The sequence below is a fragment of the Hemiscyllium ocellatum genome, chromosome 31, assembly GCF_020745735.1.
Source record: "Hemiscyllium ocellatum isolate sHemOce1 chromosome 31, sHemOce1.pat.X.cur, whole genome shotgun sequence".
NCBI classification, from domain to species: Eukaryota; Metazoa; Chordata; class Chondrichthyes; order Orectolobiformes; family Hemiscylliidae; genus Hemiscyllium; species Hemiscyllium ocellatum.
The window spans coordinates 34,209,552-34,224,507 of NC_083431.1; the positions used below are offsets into that span (position 1 = coordinate 34,209,552).

Here is a 14,956-nt window from a genome sequence, read left to right on the forward strand (position 1 = left end):
AATACACTTATCTGCTTCCTGTTACTTACGCTGTTTCACAGTTTTCTTGGAAATTAGGTTTCATATTTAACTACATTCAAAACAGGGCTTAGGGCTTCCTAGTTAGGCTGCAAGAACAAATTTTAAATGCCATTGTTAAGTAAAACACATTGCAGGCCAAATCACCTAATTCGTCATGGAGAGTAGAAGAGAGGTATAAGAGAGGACCAAATGACAGTTGACAGGAAGTTCCATTATTCTGTACTTGTTTCCCTTCTCAATCTTTACAAATTTACCTATGTCTACGCTGAACAGTGGCCCACGTCTTTTGTTCCATACCTCAAAGAAATTGTCTGAAACAAACAGGTCATCAATAGCTAAATACCACAAATGTTGCTCCATTTTTCCTACAAGCAATAATCATAATAATGCACAACTCAACCAAAATCTGACACAATCACATAATGAAGATATAATCCTTGGCCTATGTAGAATTAAGAGCAAATCCCAATGTGCTGGTGAAAAGTACTCAGAATTTTCAAAAAAAATTCCTGAAAACGTGACTAAAATGTAACAGTTAAAGTAATGATTTATTCAATATGACTTGAATGCGAAATGAGCAGGAACTTCATAACACAAATAAGGATTGCATATTAAATAGAATTTTAATATGCAGGTTTTTGATAAAGCACAGAAAGTCTCGAATGTGTACCTACCTCTTTTTCACTGTAGGAAATGTTTCGGATCCCACTCCATGCAAATGACTTCTTAGATGAGAGTTTGTTGTCAGGGATGTAGATATGAAGGCCAAGTGCATCAACTCCAAGCAGTAAGTCTGTATCCTTTTTGTTTTGCTTTTAAAATGTTCAGCAACATGTTTATAACTGGAACATTTACTTTCATGTTGGAATTTAATATTTAAACACAAACAGTTCAAGAGATAATTTTCAATTGGGAAATTAACTCCGATATCAATATTTACCCAAGCCAGATGAAAAGACATAATTCATAAGACATAAGAGATATTGTTAATACTGTTTTTCACTCCTGACCTGTCAAATGTAAAACATTTTTTGTTTTAACTTCAGACTTCCAGAACCCACAATATTATATAGCTTCCAACTGAATAGTCAGTTTTAAAATTCTTTCATCAGACGTAGACATTGCTGTCGAGACCAATGTACATTATCCACCTCTAAATGCCCTCGAAAAGTTGATGGTGGTGAGTTTCTCTCTTGCAATACTGAAATTGTTGGGATACAGACATATTGTTAGAAAGGGAGTTTGAAGGCATTGACTAACAAATGGTGAAGGAACAGCAATAAATGTCCAGTGTGAGCCTTGAAAGTAGTCTTTAGAGATTAATGGTTGAGAATTGGAAGGTGCTGTTGAAGTTGCTTTGGTGAGTTTCTTAAGCGCATCTTGTAGATAGTACACATTACTGCCACTGTGCATTGGCAATGGAGTAAATGAGTGCTAAAGGTTATTAGATTAGAGATCACTTAGTGTGAAAACAGGCCCTTCGGCCCAACGAGTCCACACCGACCCTCTGAAGAGCAACCTACGCAGACCCATTCCCCTACACCTAACACTACGGGTAATTTAGCATGGCCAATTCACCTAACCTGCACATTTTTGGACTGTGGGGGGGAAACCGGAGCACCCAAAGGAAACCCACGCTGACACGGGGAGAATGTGCAAACTCCACACAGACAGTTGCCTGAGGCAGGAATTGAACCCAGGCCTCTGGTGCTGTGAGGCAGCAGTGCTAACCACTGTGCCACCGTGGTTGTGGATGGACTATCAAAAAGTCTGCTTCATCTTAAATATTGTTGAATTTCTAGACTGTTGATGGAGGTGCACTCACACAGGCAAGCAAAGAACCTGTTCTACTGCATCTCTGACATGTGCTTTGTAGTGAACAGTGGGTAGGCTTGGGGAATCAGGAGGTGATTCCACAGGATTCCCAACCTCTCACCTGCTCTTGAAGTCAGAGTGTATATATGGCTAACCCAGTTCAGTTTCTGATCAATGGTGCCCCCCAGAATGCTGATGGTGGGGGATTCTGCATGGTTAGTGCCCAATGGATGACTCTCCCTGCAATTCTGATGGACATGGAGCTTCAGAACTCTATTTACATTAGTTATGGAGGTATTTCTCCTTCTCAACCAAATTGAAAGGTCATCCATTAGTGATATGGAAAAATTAAATTACACACAAATCACAACTTCACTTTGCTACAAAACAGGACATTGTGCTAACCAATGACGACACTCACCCATCAATCATCTTACTACAGAGTATTCTGCATACCAAGATGAGAAGTGGTGAACAGTAAACTGAATGATATATCTTTTCTCAATTTAATTTTCAAATCAAATACAAATGTAACATTTCTCTTATTAAAACTAGCCTGAACCATTCTGGTAGTCTATAACACAGAATACATGTCTGAAAACAGGGTTGTAATTTTGTTATAACTTTACAATGTTATTTCCATGTTTTTATTCCATTTATACCTTACCTTGTATTTTCATTTAGTGTTTAAGATCTCACTTAATACTGTGTGTCATTTTATCTTGAACAATTTATTTTATTTCTTGTGTTTAGCTTTATTCTCATTAAATCTTTTTACCTTGGCAAACACCATACTCCCTTATCTAAATTAACTGAAAATATGAATTAATTCAGTGATTGATCGAAGCAAATCTGTTTTAACCTGAAAAATGCTCTTCAATAAGCTTTTAGCTTTCTTAATGTAAATTCCAATGCAGCAGTTCAAGTTCTAAAGTTCTGAAGAAAAGTCCCTTTGGACTCAAAATGTTAACCCTGTTTCCACCTCTACAGATGCTCCCAGTACTGCTGAGTTACTACAGTACCTTATTATTATTGCTAGCACATTAATGTGACCTGAAGAAATTAATTATACACATTCGGATAACCAAATGTTATGTGCTGCAAGGTGCCTCAGTGGTTAGCACTGCTACCTCACAACGCCAGGGACCCGGGTTCGATTCCGGCCTCAGGCGACTCTCTGTTTGGAGTTTGCACATTCTCCCTGTGTCTGTGTGGGTTTCCTCCAGTTTCCAAAGATGTAGAGGTTAGATGGATTGATCATGCTAAATTGCCCATAGTGTCCAGGGATGCCTAGGTTAGGTGCATTAGTTAGGGGTAAATGTAGAGTAATAGGTTCAGGGAATGGGTTTGGTTGGGTTATTATTCCGAGGTCAGTGTGGACTTGTTGGGCCGAAGGGCCTGTTTCCACACCGTAAGGATTCTAATTCTAAAAACCCTAAAAGTCAATTCTGTTATTGTATATCACATATAGCTTTTTTTCTGATATGTTGCTTCAAACTGCCTGCTAAATACAAGAGAAATCTATTATTATCCCCTGGCTTTCCCTGTATGTGAACAGGGAATGGAGCACTCAATCCCTATAGGCAGTATATCATCTCATCCTATCGTAAACTCATAAGATTATGGACGTATCCCTGATTAACTTCTAAAGTTAACACGAGTGATGCACTTTATTGTCACACAATCATTAATGGATTGATGTTTCTCCGATGTGTTTTGAGGAAATGAAAGGATCCAGAGATGTTGTGCAAGAAGATTGTGTCCTGGATCCAGGGAAAAGAGCTTTGTTTGTATAAGGTGAAACTCAGGATGGCTGTGGTAGGAGAAACAGATGAGCACATGAAAAAGTTGCTATCCTTTGTTCCATAGATATCAATTTGAAGTTTTTGCTGGGAGAAGTTTCAAACAGTATTATCCAGTGCTTTTGTGACTCTTGACAAAATGCTGGCCAAACTTGAAAATTGGTGCTGTATGCCTTACCCACCCCACTCCCACTATAGAATGATACAGCGTCAGAGTATATTTGATTCATTATCTTTGTATCCTCTATGAGAATGAGCTGAGTTCAGACTAGGAAGGCAAAAGTTCCAGCCAGAAAGGACTTCAGCTCCTCTGGATGCATTCACCACAGCCATAATCTTATTGAATAGTAGAGCAGGTTTGAGGCGCTCTTTGGCCTACTCCTCCTGTTCCTTGATTGCATTAGGATTGTCCTTAAATTAGTTTTGCCCAAGTTCATCCATGTGTTATAATTCAGGTTTGAGAACCAATACTTACTGTGATTGGAAAATAGTTTACTCCATACATTTCTAGGTCTTGTGCAATCTTTAAGTATTCCATTTCAGCTTCATCTCTGTCAAAAATAATGACAGCAAAACAGTAAAGGTACACAAAAGGAATACAGCAATTAGTGTCAACTATATATCCATCAAATGCTCATTGTATTCAAGAAGTGGCTCAGAATTGGACATACACCAATGCCAGTATCAAAGTGATTGTTTTTTGTTGATGGTTATAGTTTGCAAATGTATCACTGTAAATATAAGTGAACAGAGGCTCAGCTCCAATATTTAATATCAGTTGCTATTGGCTATCCAAACTTTGAAAATTGCTTTAGCATGTTCGTCCCAGAATTATCGTATTTTTCATTCAACCTGTTCAGACTTGTTACGATGCACCTTCAAGGGAAGGTGGGATTTGAAGCTGTACCTTCTACCCCAGAAATAGGGGCACAACAAGTGAACCACAACCTCTAAATACTATAGCACTTGTTATCCCTTCCAAGTTCAAACAGGCCTGAGTCTAATTAGCTTCCCAGATCAGATTAGATTACTTACAGTGTAGAAACAGGCCCTTCAGCCCAACAAGTCCACACCGACCCTCCGAACAGCAACCCCTCAGACCCATTCACCTACATTTACCCCTTCACCTAACACTAGGGGCAATTTAGCATGGCCAATTCACCTAATCTGCACATCTTTGGACTGTGGGAGGAAACCGGAGCACCCGGAGGAAACCCACGCAGACACAGGGAGAACGTACAAACTCCACACAGACAGTTGCCTGAGGCGGGAATTGAACCCAGATCTCTGGTGCTGTGAGACAGCAGTGCTAACCGCTGTGCCGCCCAATAGATGTTTTCAGACTAACCTGGTTGTAAGCACGAATAGAACAATTTGAGTTTATATTATGTTCACCTTGATCAACTATTGTGAGAATAACACTTACTAAATTATCTAAATGGGACTTGTAGCAAAGACTTTTTAATGCCAATTATTTGAATACTCAATAAATGCTTCTGATTCAGTATGTGGATGTACCTACCACAGAAGATGCAAAGCGTGATCTACTCTTGGGGAATGAGACAGGGCAAGTGACTGAGGTGTCAGTGGGAGAGCACTTTGGGGCCAGCAACCATAATTCTATTAGTTTTAAAATAGTGATGGAAAAGGATAGATGGAATCTAAAAGTTAAAGTTCTAAATTGGAGGAAAGCCAATTTTGATTGCACTCGACAAGAACTTTTTAAAGTTGATTGAGAGCGGAGGTCCACAGGTAAGGGCTAGAAAATGGGATGCCTTCAAATATGAGATAACAAGAGTTCAAAGACATAATGTTCCTATGAGGGTGCAAGGTAGGGCATGCTAGATGACTAGAGAAATTGATATTTTGGTCAAGAAAAATGAGGAAGCCTATGTCAGGTATAGACAGCAGAAATCGAGTGAATTCATATAAGATTATAAAGGCAGGAGAATTAAGAGAAATCAGGAGGGCAAAAAAGGGACATGAGAATCCAAAGGGATTTCATAAATACATTAAGAACAAAAGAGTAACTGGGGAGAGAACAGGGCCCCTCAAGATCAGCAAGGGAGCCTAGATGTGGAACCACAGGAGACAGGGGAAGATACTAAACAGATATTTTGCATCAGTGCTGACTGTGGAGACGGATATTGAAGATACAGAATGTGAGGAAATAGATGGTGACACCTTGAAAAATGTCTATAATACAGAGGTGGTGGGGCTGGATGTCTTATAACACATAAAGCCCCAGGACCTGATCAGGTGTACCCTAGAACTCTGTGGGAAGCTGGAGAAGTGATTGCTGGGCTCTTTGCAGAGATATTTGTATCAGTGGCCGTCACTGGTGAGGTGCCTGAAGACTGAAGGTTGGCTAACGTGGTGCCATTATTTAAGAAAGATGGTAAGGAAAAGCCAGGTGATGGTGACCGGTGAGCCTGACATCGGTGATGGACACACTGTTGCAGGGAATCTGGAGGGACAGGATTTACATGTACGTGGAAAGACAATGACTAATTAGGGATAGTCAACATAACTTTGCACGTGGGAAATCATGTCTCACTAACTTGATTCAGTTTACTGAAGAAGTAACAAAGAGAGCTGATGAGGGCAGAGTGGTGGACATGATCTGTATTGACAGCAGTAAGGCGTTTGACAAGGTTCCTCAAGGTTAGCAAAGTTAGATCACATGGAATACAGGGAGAACTAGCCATTTGGATACAAAACTGGCTCAAAGGTAGAAGACAGAGAGTGGTAGTGGAGGGTTGCCTTTAGACTGGAGACCTATGACCACAAGGATTGTGCTGGGGCCACTGCTTTTCATTATTTATATAAATGTGAATGCGAACATAGGAGGTATGGTTAGTAAATTTGCAGATGATACCAAAATTGAAGGTGTAGTGGACAACGAAAGAGGTTACCTCAAAGTACAACAGGATCTTGATCAGATGGTCAATGGGCTGAGGAGTGGCAGATGGAGTTTAATTTAGATAAACTTGAAGTGCTACACTTTGGAAACACCAAGACTTATACACTTAATGGTAAGTTCCTAGGGAGCGTTGCTGAACGAAGAGACATTGGAGTGCAAATTCGTAATTCTTTGAAAGTGGAGTTGCAAGTAGATAGGATAGTGAAGAAGTAATTTGATATGCTTTCCTTTATGGATCAGAGCATTGAGTATAGGAATTAGGAGGTCACGTTGCAGCTGCACAGAACATTGGCTAGGCCACTTTCGGAATATTGTGTACAATTCTGGTCTCCCTCCTATAGGAAGGATGTTGTGAAACTTGAAAGTGTTCAGAAAAGATTTACAAGGATGTTGCCAGGGTTGGAGGGTGTAAGCTATGGGGAGAGGCTGCTTAGGGTGGGGCTGTTTTCCTTGGCGTGTCAGAAGCTGAGGGGTGACCTTTATTAAGGTTTATAAAATTATGAGAGGCATGAATAGGGTAAATAGACAAGATAATTCCCCTGGATTGAGAGTGTCCAGAGCTAGAGGGCATAGGCTTAGGGTGAGAAGGAAAATATTTAAAAGGGACAACTTTTTCATGTAGTGTGTGGTGCCTGTATGAATTGAGCTGCCAGAGGAAGTGGTGGAGGCTAGTACAATTACAACATTTAAAAGGCATCTGAATGGGACCGTTTCGAGGGATATGGGCCAAATACTGAAAAATGGGACTAGACTGGTTTCGGATATCTGGTCGGTATGGACGAGTTGGATTGAAGGGTCTGTTTCCATGCTGAACATCTCTATGACTCAAAGTGAAAATAAACATACAGTATACATAAAAATACATCCAAAACCTTTTCTGTGAAGCAATGCTTACCTGGTGATTCCCCTGTGCTCAGCATACCAAGCTGTTATTTTTTCTTCCCACATATCTGCTGTCATTTGATACTGTTTAAGAACCTAAAGAGTGGAAAATAGAAGTAAATCTTTATTCAGCATCAACCAATTAAAGATTAGGTTTATTGCATAGTGTATAAATGCCCCAATTATGTGCTTATGGAAAAAACGTCAAATTGTAAACATGTCAGCAGTGGTAGCTCGGGAGAAGAGACCATGTGAATATCTGTCCTCAAGCTCCTCTTCCTCCTAATTAAAGCTAATGGCACAGAATAATTTTGTAGAGTGTTTCTTTTTACATTGTCAATCAGAAATTGCATGGCCCTAGATCCAATTTCCCCTTCACTGATGCACTCTACTCATTAAATCTCCACAGTCTAACATAACACCGACTACTATTGTCACGGTTCACTGGGGTCATACCCTGCACACCAAACTGCAACATTCCTGGAGTAATCATAAATGTGAAAAGATTCAATCAAACTACCCCAGGTCCTCAAATTGCCTCGAATGATGAACTCAGTTAAAAGAAAATGTTCACCAGCTTTCTGTACTTCACAAGAAAACTGATTATAAGGAATTGTCTTTAACTAAATGCAATTGGGAAATACGAATTGTTAACTCCTAACTTTCTGTAACTTAAGTGTTACCCCTTCTTATATTTTCATCTCACACAGAGTCAGAAAAAGACAACCTAGACATGGACATTAAAGATGGGAAATGAAAAATCAGGAAAGCACAATACAACAGGATCAGCATGGACCACATGAATTGATATGTTATTTTGTTTGGTTTCATCTAACTTCTGGTTCTTCGGTGTTCACGCAACGTCGCCTGCATAGAGATGCTCATGTTCATTAACTGATTGACAGTTCATTCTTTTATGGCCTTAAAGCATTTAGTTCCTTCTTCAACAGGGAATTTACTAAGAAGAGTGAGTGTGGAAACAGCTAGCCATTACTGAAGATTTTTTGGTACCTCCACATAAGAGAGGCTTTTTTGGTGCTTTCTCTTTGCAGGCTGGATGGTTCTTTGCTGCGTCACCTGGTCAGAAGCCAAGCAAAATATTGCTGTTAAGCAGTTAGTCCTTAGTTCAGAACTCATCTGCTCTGTCTGCTTCTGCTCTCCAGGAAAAACATAACATTGCGTGCAAATCGCAATGTGGTCTAGTAAGTGTGACTCTTTGGTTTAAAGCAGTATCTTCCTTTTTTAGTCCACAGTTCAAAGCAAAATGTCATGGTCATTACAATATGCGTTTCTTCCTCTCTTCCAGCCAATTCCTGACATACCTCCCAGATTTGCACTGATATTTGCTGTCTCAACTTTCTGTAACAGCCATTTAGGTGGTAGTTTATCAAATAATAAACTGTTGCAAAAAATATTATCACAAGAGTGGAGATGACAGAAGGAAGCACTGCTATGAGATAGAATGTGCTATCTGAAAAGGTGCAGAAGCAGACTCATCATTCAATATTTAAAACTGAATTGGATAAATACTTGAAGGGAAAATATCTACCGTGGAGTGGGAAAAGAGTAGGGGATTTGGTTTAAATGACTATCATTACTGATACACAGGAACCGGCATCCGTCCTTGCTATTTCATTGTAATACTCTAAATTTTCCTTGTGATATGAAACCTTTTGAGACAATTTAAGACAATAAACAATAGGTGCAGGAGTAGGCCATTCTGCCCTTCGAGCCTGCACCAACATTCAATATGATCATAGCTGATCATCCTTAATCAGTATCCTGTTCCTGCCTTATCTCCATGACCTTTGATTCCACTATCCTCGAGAGCTCTATCCAACTCTTTCTTAAATGAATCCAGAGACTGGGCCTCCACTGCCCTCTGGGGCAGAGCATTCCACACAGCCACCACTTTCTGGGTGAAGAAGTTTCTCCTCATCACTGTCCTAAATGGTCTACCCCGTATTTTTAAGCTGTGTCCTCTGGTTCGGTACTCACACATCAGCGGAAACATGTTTCCTGCCTCCAGAGTGTCCAATCCTTTAGTAATCTTATATTCTCAATCAGATCCCCTCTCAGTCTTCTAAACTCAAGGGTATACAAGCCCAGTTGCTCCAGTCTTTCAGTGTAAGGTAATCCCTCCATTCCAGGAATTGACCTTGTGAACCTACGCTACACTCCCTCAATAGCCAGAATGTCTTTCCTCAAATGTGGAGATCAGGATTGCACACAGTACTCCAGGTGTGGTCTCACCAGGGCTCTGTACAACTGCAGAAGCACCTCTTTGCTTCTATACTCAATCCCTCTTGTTATGAAGGCCAGCATGCGATTAGCCTTATTCACTACCTGCTGTACCTGCATGCTTACCTTCATTGACTGATGTACAGGAACACCCAAATCTCTCTGTACTGCCCCTTTACCTAAACTGATTCCATTTAGGTAGTAATCTGCCTTCCTATGCATTTATCCACATTAAACTGCCATCTGCCATGCATCTGACCACTCACCTAACTTGTCCAGGTCACCCTTAATCTCCTAACATCCTCATCACATTTCACCCTGTCACCCAGCTTAGTATCATCAGCAAATTTGATAATGTTATGACTAATACCATCTTCTATATCATTAACATATATTATAAAAAGCTGCGGTCCCAGTACTGATCCCTGCGGTACCCCACTGGTCACTGCCTGCCATTCTGAAATGGAGCTGTTTATCACTACTCTTTGTTTCCTATCAACCAACCAACTTTCAATCCAAGTTAGTATTTTGCCCCCAATACCATGCGCCCTAATTTTGCTCACTAACCTCCTATGTGGGACTTTGTTAAAAGCTTTCTGAAAGTCCAGGTTGACTACATCTACTGGATCTCTCTCATCCATCTTCAGAGTTACATCCTCAAGAAATTCCAGAAGATCAGTCAAGCATGATTTCTCCTTCATAAATAATTTGTTAAGCCGAAGTTAATAATTTTAAGATTTATATTCCTGCCTTCATATTCAAGAGAATTTCTGTTGGATCGTCCATCTCTTACTGAAAGTCAATTTTCATGGAATTTTTACAATAGATAAAATAAATTATAAATGCCCTACGTTTAATTTATAATAATGCTGTTTGTGTAGCATTCCACAACAAAAATAAAAAGCTGCAATTAAATTTACATGTTGTGTACTTGTAAGTGTGGTGAACTGTAATTTTTAAAGTCTGACAGCGTGACATAATGATGGCGTTATCAGCCACCTTGGCAGAAACATCTTAAGCTAACGCTGGTGCCTGTACCGTAAACATGCCTTCAATAAAGCTCTTGCTGTTTAACACTTCAATTTCTTGGTCCTTCTTGGAAGTTAACACAAGATTACAGAACTTACTCTTTTAGGCAGTAGTTCATCCTGAGCCAGGAAACCAGGTTTATGAAAATTAGGATCATAATCTCCATACTGTCAAAGCGAAAATACAAATATAAGTATTACCAATTCTGTTGAAATAAATAAACGTCACATGTTCAATATTTGTACACAAATAGCACATTATAAACCTTAAAGTATTCTTACATTCAACTAGATTTTGACAGAGACTAAATGGGACTATTAAGATGAATATTGAAAGATTTTTGAGCAATATGGAGAGTATGCAGGAAAGTAGAGTTAAAGTAGAATGATCTTGATGGCAGATCTCATATGGCCAATGCCTTATGATATTTCTTATGCTCAGAGCATGAGGTTTGTCAGAATATTTTTATATACTTTCTACTTAGAGATGTTATTATACATTTCTGGAACATTTCAGGTCCAGTGCTCCTTCTTCAAGACACTGGATTGAAGTTTCTATCCTGACATGTTCTGGGACTTGAACTGGTTCAGAGGTAGAGACACTACTACACACAAGAGGCCCCAAGCCTACTGTACCTGGCAGTCACCTTCCCCTGCAACCGCAGCAACCCAACCTCCACCCCCGGCACCTTCCCCTGCAACCGCAGGAAATGTAAAACTTGCGCCCACACCTCCACACTCGCTTCCCTCCAAGGCCCCAAGGGATCCTTCCATATCCGCCACAAGTTCACCTGTACCTCCACACACATCATCTATTGCATCCGCTGCACCCGATGTGGCCTCCTCTATATTGGTGAGACAGGCCGCTTACTTGCGGAACGCTTCAGAGAACACCTCTGGGCCGCCCGAACCAACCAACCCAATCACCCCGTGGCTCAACACTTTAACTCCCCCTCCCACTCCACCGAGGACATGCAGGTCCTTGGACTCCTCCACCGGCAGAACACAACTACACGACGGCTGGAGGAGGAGCGCCTCATCTTCCGCCTGGGAACCCTCCAACCACAAGGTATGAATTCAGATTTCTCCAGCTTCCTCATTTCCCCTCCCCCCACCTTGTCTCAGTCGGTTCCCTCAACTCAGCACCGCCCTCCTAACCTGCAATCCTCTTCCTGACCTCTCCGCCCCCACCCCACTCCGGCCTATCACCCTCACCTTGACCTCCTTCCACCTATCCCACCTCCATCGCCCCTCCCCCTAGTCCCTCCTCCCTACCTTTTATCTCAGCCTGCTTGGCTCTCTCTCTCTTATTCCTGATGAAGGGCTTATGCTCGAAACGTCGAATTCTCTATTCCTGAGATGCTGCCTAACCTGCTGTGCTTTGACCAGCAACACATTTGCAGCTTTTTACTTTATTCCCAAGTGGTCTCCCATCCTATGCTAACCAGGCCAGAGTATGTTTAACTTCTGAGATTGGGTGTTTACAGACTCCTAATTGCGCCTTCACTTGATGTTCACACCTTCCACCATATGTAACTGAATCAAAGCCAGCAATGAAAGCCCATGTTATAGCCATTTAATTAGTGTCAAACTGCCTGACTAATTTAAACAGCTCGACTGGCATCCCAGTGAATACAACATGCGCCAAGAATTCAAACTGGGCTTACTGCTCTATTTAGCTCAGCAATGCTCAACTGAGTAACTGAATCATCAAGGTGAATGATTGATTGTGCAATCCTTTATCAGAACGAATATAACTGCTCCAGTGACTTCATTTCAGTTATTAATGTGACTATATGCTCACATTTTTAATCAAGATTTTACAACAGGTTACTGTACTCATGGGGAGAAAAAGACAAGTCTAATAGCATGCGCCTGTGCTATAGTACGAGAATATTACTGGTATTTTCATAATCTACACCAACTCTAAATAAAATCCAACAAATTCCATTTCACTTACATGAATTAACAAGTCCATCATGTGAAGAAAATGCATAACAAAGGCTCAAAAGGGAGAATCAAAATTAGAAATTGAGGCTCTGTCCCATATTATCCTCCTGCTGTGATAGTCAGGGTAGAAACTTCAATCCAGTGTCCTGAAGAAGGATCACTAGACCTGAAATGTTAACTCTGCTTTCTCTCCACAGATTATGCTAGACATTCAGAGTTTTTCCAGCAATTTGTGTTCCTCATTTCCAGCATCCACATTTCTCTGGGTTTTTGGAAACTTAGGTGCTGCATCAGACTAAGATCAAGACAAGAAAATACTGTCCTCACATCCATTCAAGATTTCTAAGCGAAGAAAAACCATCTTGCGTAAAATCCAGCAAGCAGAAGGGTGTCTTAGCTCAGCTAATTCTTTTAACTGAAATGCCAAGAATGAACACAAACTATCAGTTTCTGCGTGGTACAAGTAACACACTTCATGACTAACAACTTATCTATTTCCAAACACAATCCACTGTTTCCTGCAGAAAGAATTATGACCTGTCTCCTTAACTTGGCCAAAGCGATCACAGCAGAAGCTTTCTTTTCACTGTATACTCAGGCTGTTGTCTTACCACCTGTGCACATCAAACACTCCCATCTCTCTCTCTCTCTCCCTTTGCAAGCCTATTTCCTCTAAATGAAGCTACCCAGATTAGGAAAGCACCAACCATAAGCTTAAATTTTCAAGTGATGTCCCATCAAATACAAACAACTGAACACAACAAAATAAAATAAGAGGTAGATGCACTGGAACCTAGGTCAGCTGACTGATATGCTGTAGCTACAGAACATTTAAAAGTCCTAAAACCACTTTGGTATATCCGTGCAAGTCTGCCCATTATGAAAAGTAAACTATGTGCTCATAATATTCACATTATAGCTTGTGAAAAAATAGGTTTCAACTAAATCTTTGAAATGTTAGCATACAAGAATATAGAGTCATAGAGATGTACAGCATGGAAACAGACCCTTCGGTCCAGCTTGTCCATGCCGACCAGATATCCCAACCCAATCTAGTCCCATCTGCCAGCACCCAGCCCATATCCCTCCAAGCCCTTCCAATTCATATATCTGTCCAAATGCCTCTTAAATGTTGCAATTGTACCAGCCTCCACCACTTCCTCTGGCAGCTCATTCCATACACGTACCACCCTCTGCATGAAACAGTTGCCCCTTAGGTCTCTTTTATATCTTTCCCCTCTCACCCTAAACCTATGTCGTCCACTTCTGGACTCCCCCACCCCAGGGAAAAGACTTTGCCTATTTACCCTATCCATGCCCCTCGTGATTTTGTAAACCTCTGTAAGGTCACCCCTCAGCCTCCGGTGCTCCAGGGAAAACAGCCCCAGCCTGTTCAGCCTCTCCCTATAGCTCAAATCCTCCAACCCTGGCAATATCGTTGTAAATCTTTTCTGAATCCTTTCAAGTTTCACAACATCTTTCCAATAGGAAGGAGACCAGAATTGCATGCAATATTCCAACAGTGGCCTAACCAATGTCCTGTACAGCCGCAACATGACCTCCCAACTCTTGTACTCAATATTGTAAACTATGTGCTGACAATCATGCAATCAAATTGCAAATCTTCTCACTTCTCCAAAATTGCAAGCAATGGCAGAGACATGATCTCAACCAGGGCTGGTGATGTTCCTCTGGTAGATCACAATACCCCACCAGACCACCAGTCACTCAAACTCTACTGCTTTTGGACATGGCCTACATCTGTAAAAACTAGTTGGCTAAAATACCAACTTGCACTAGTGTGCTTTAAATGTAGTTTTTAAGACATGCATTGTGCGCGTTACTGATAAGGTCAACATTTATTACATCATTAATTACACTTGAACTGAGTGCCTTGCTCTACTATATTAGATTAGATTACATTAGATTACTTACAGTGTGGAAACAGGCCCTTCGGCCCGACAAGTCCGCACGGACCCGCCGAAGCGCAACCCACCCATACCCCTACATTTACCCCTTACCTAACACTACGGGCAATTTAGCATAGCCAATTCACCTGACCGGCACATCTTTGGACTGTGGGAGGAAACCGGAGCACCCGGAGGAAACCCACGCAGACATGGGGAGAACGTGCAAACTCCACAGTCAGTCGCCTGGGTCGGGAATTGAACCCGGGTCTCAGGCGCTGTGAGGCAGCAGTGCTAACCACTGTGCCACCGTGTCGCCCACAAACTACTTTATCTACATTTTGAGCCTGGAAGCACAAACAGGATAGACCAGGTGAAAATGGCAAA

At 41.2% G+C, this 14,956-nt stretch overlaps 1 protein-coding gene across 1 annotated transcript in view; it reads right to left on the bottom strand.

Moving 5' to 3' along the window:
* nf2b (NF2, moesin-ezrin-radixin like (MERLIN) tumor suppressor b) overlaps positions 1–14,956 on the bottom strand; it is a 78,093-nt gene that overhangs the window by 39,131 nt on the left and 24,006 nt on the right. The window contains exons 7-10 of the mRNA XM_060848404.1: positions 10,812–10,880; positions 7,457–7,539; positions 4,114–4,189; positions 696–833 (exon numbers count right to left, since the gene is read on the bottom strand). Coding sequence (XP_060704387.1) covers positions 696–833; positions 4,114–4,189; positions 7,457–7,539; positions 10,812–10,880 — 366 coding nt within the window. The remainder of the gene's footprint in view (positions 1–695; positions 834–4,113; positions 4,190–7,456; positions 7,540–10,811; positions 10,881–14,956) is intronic.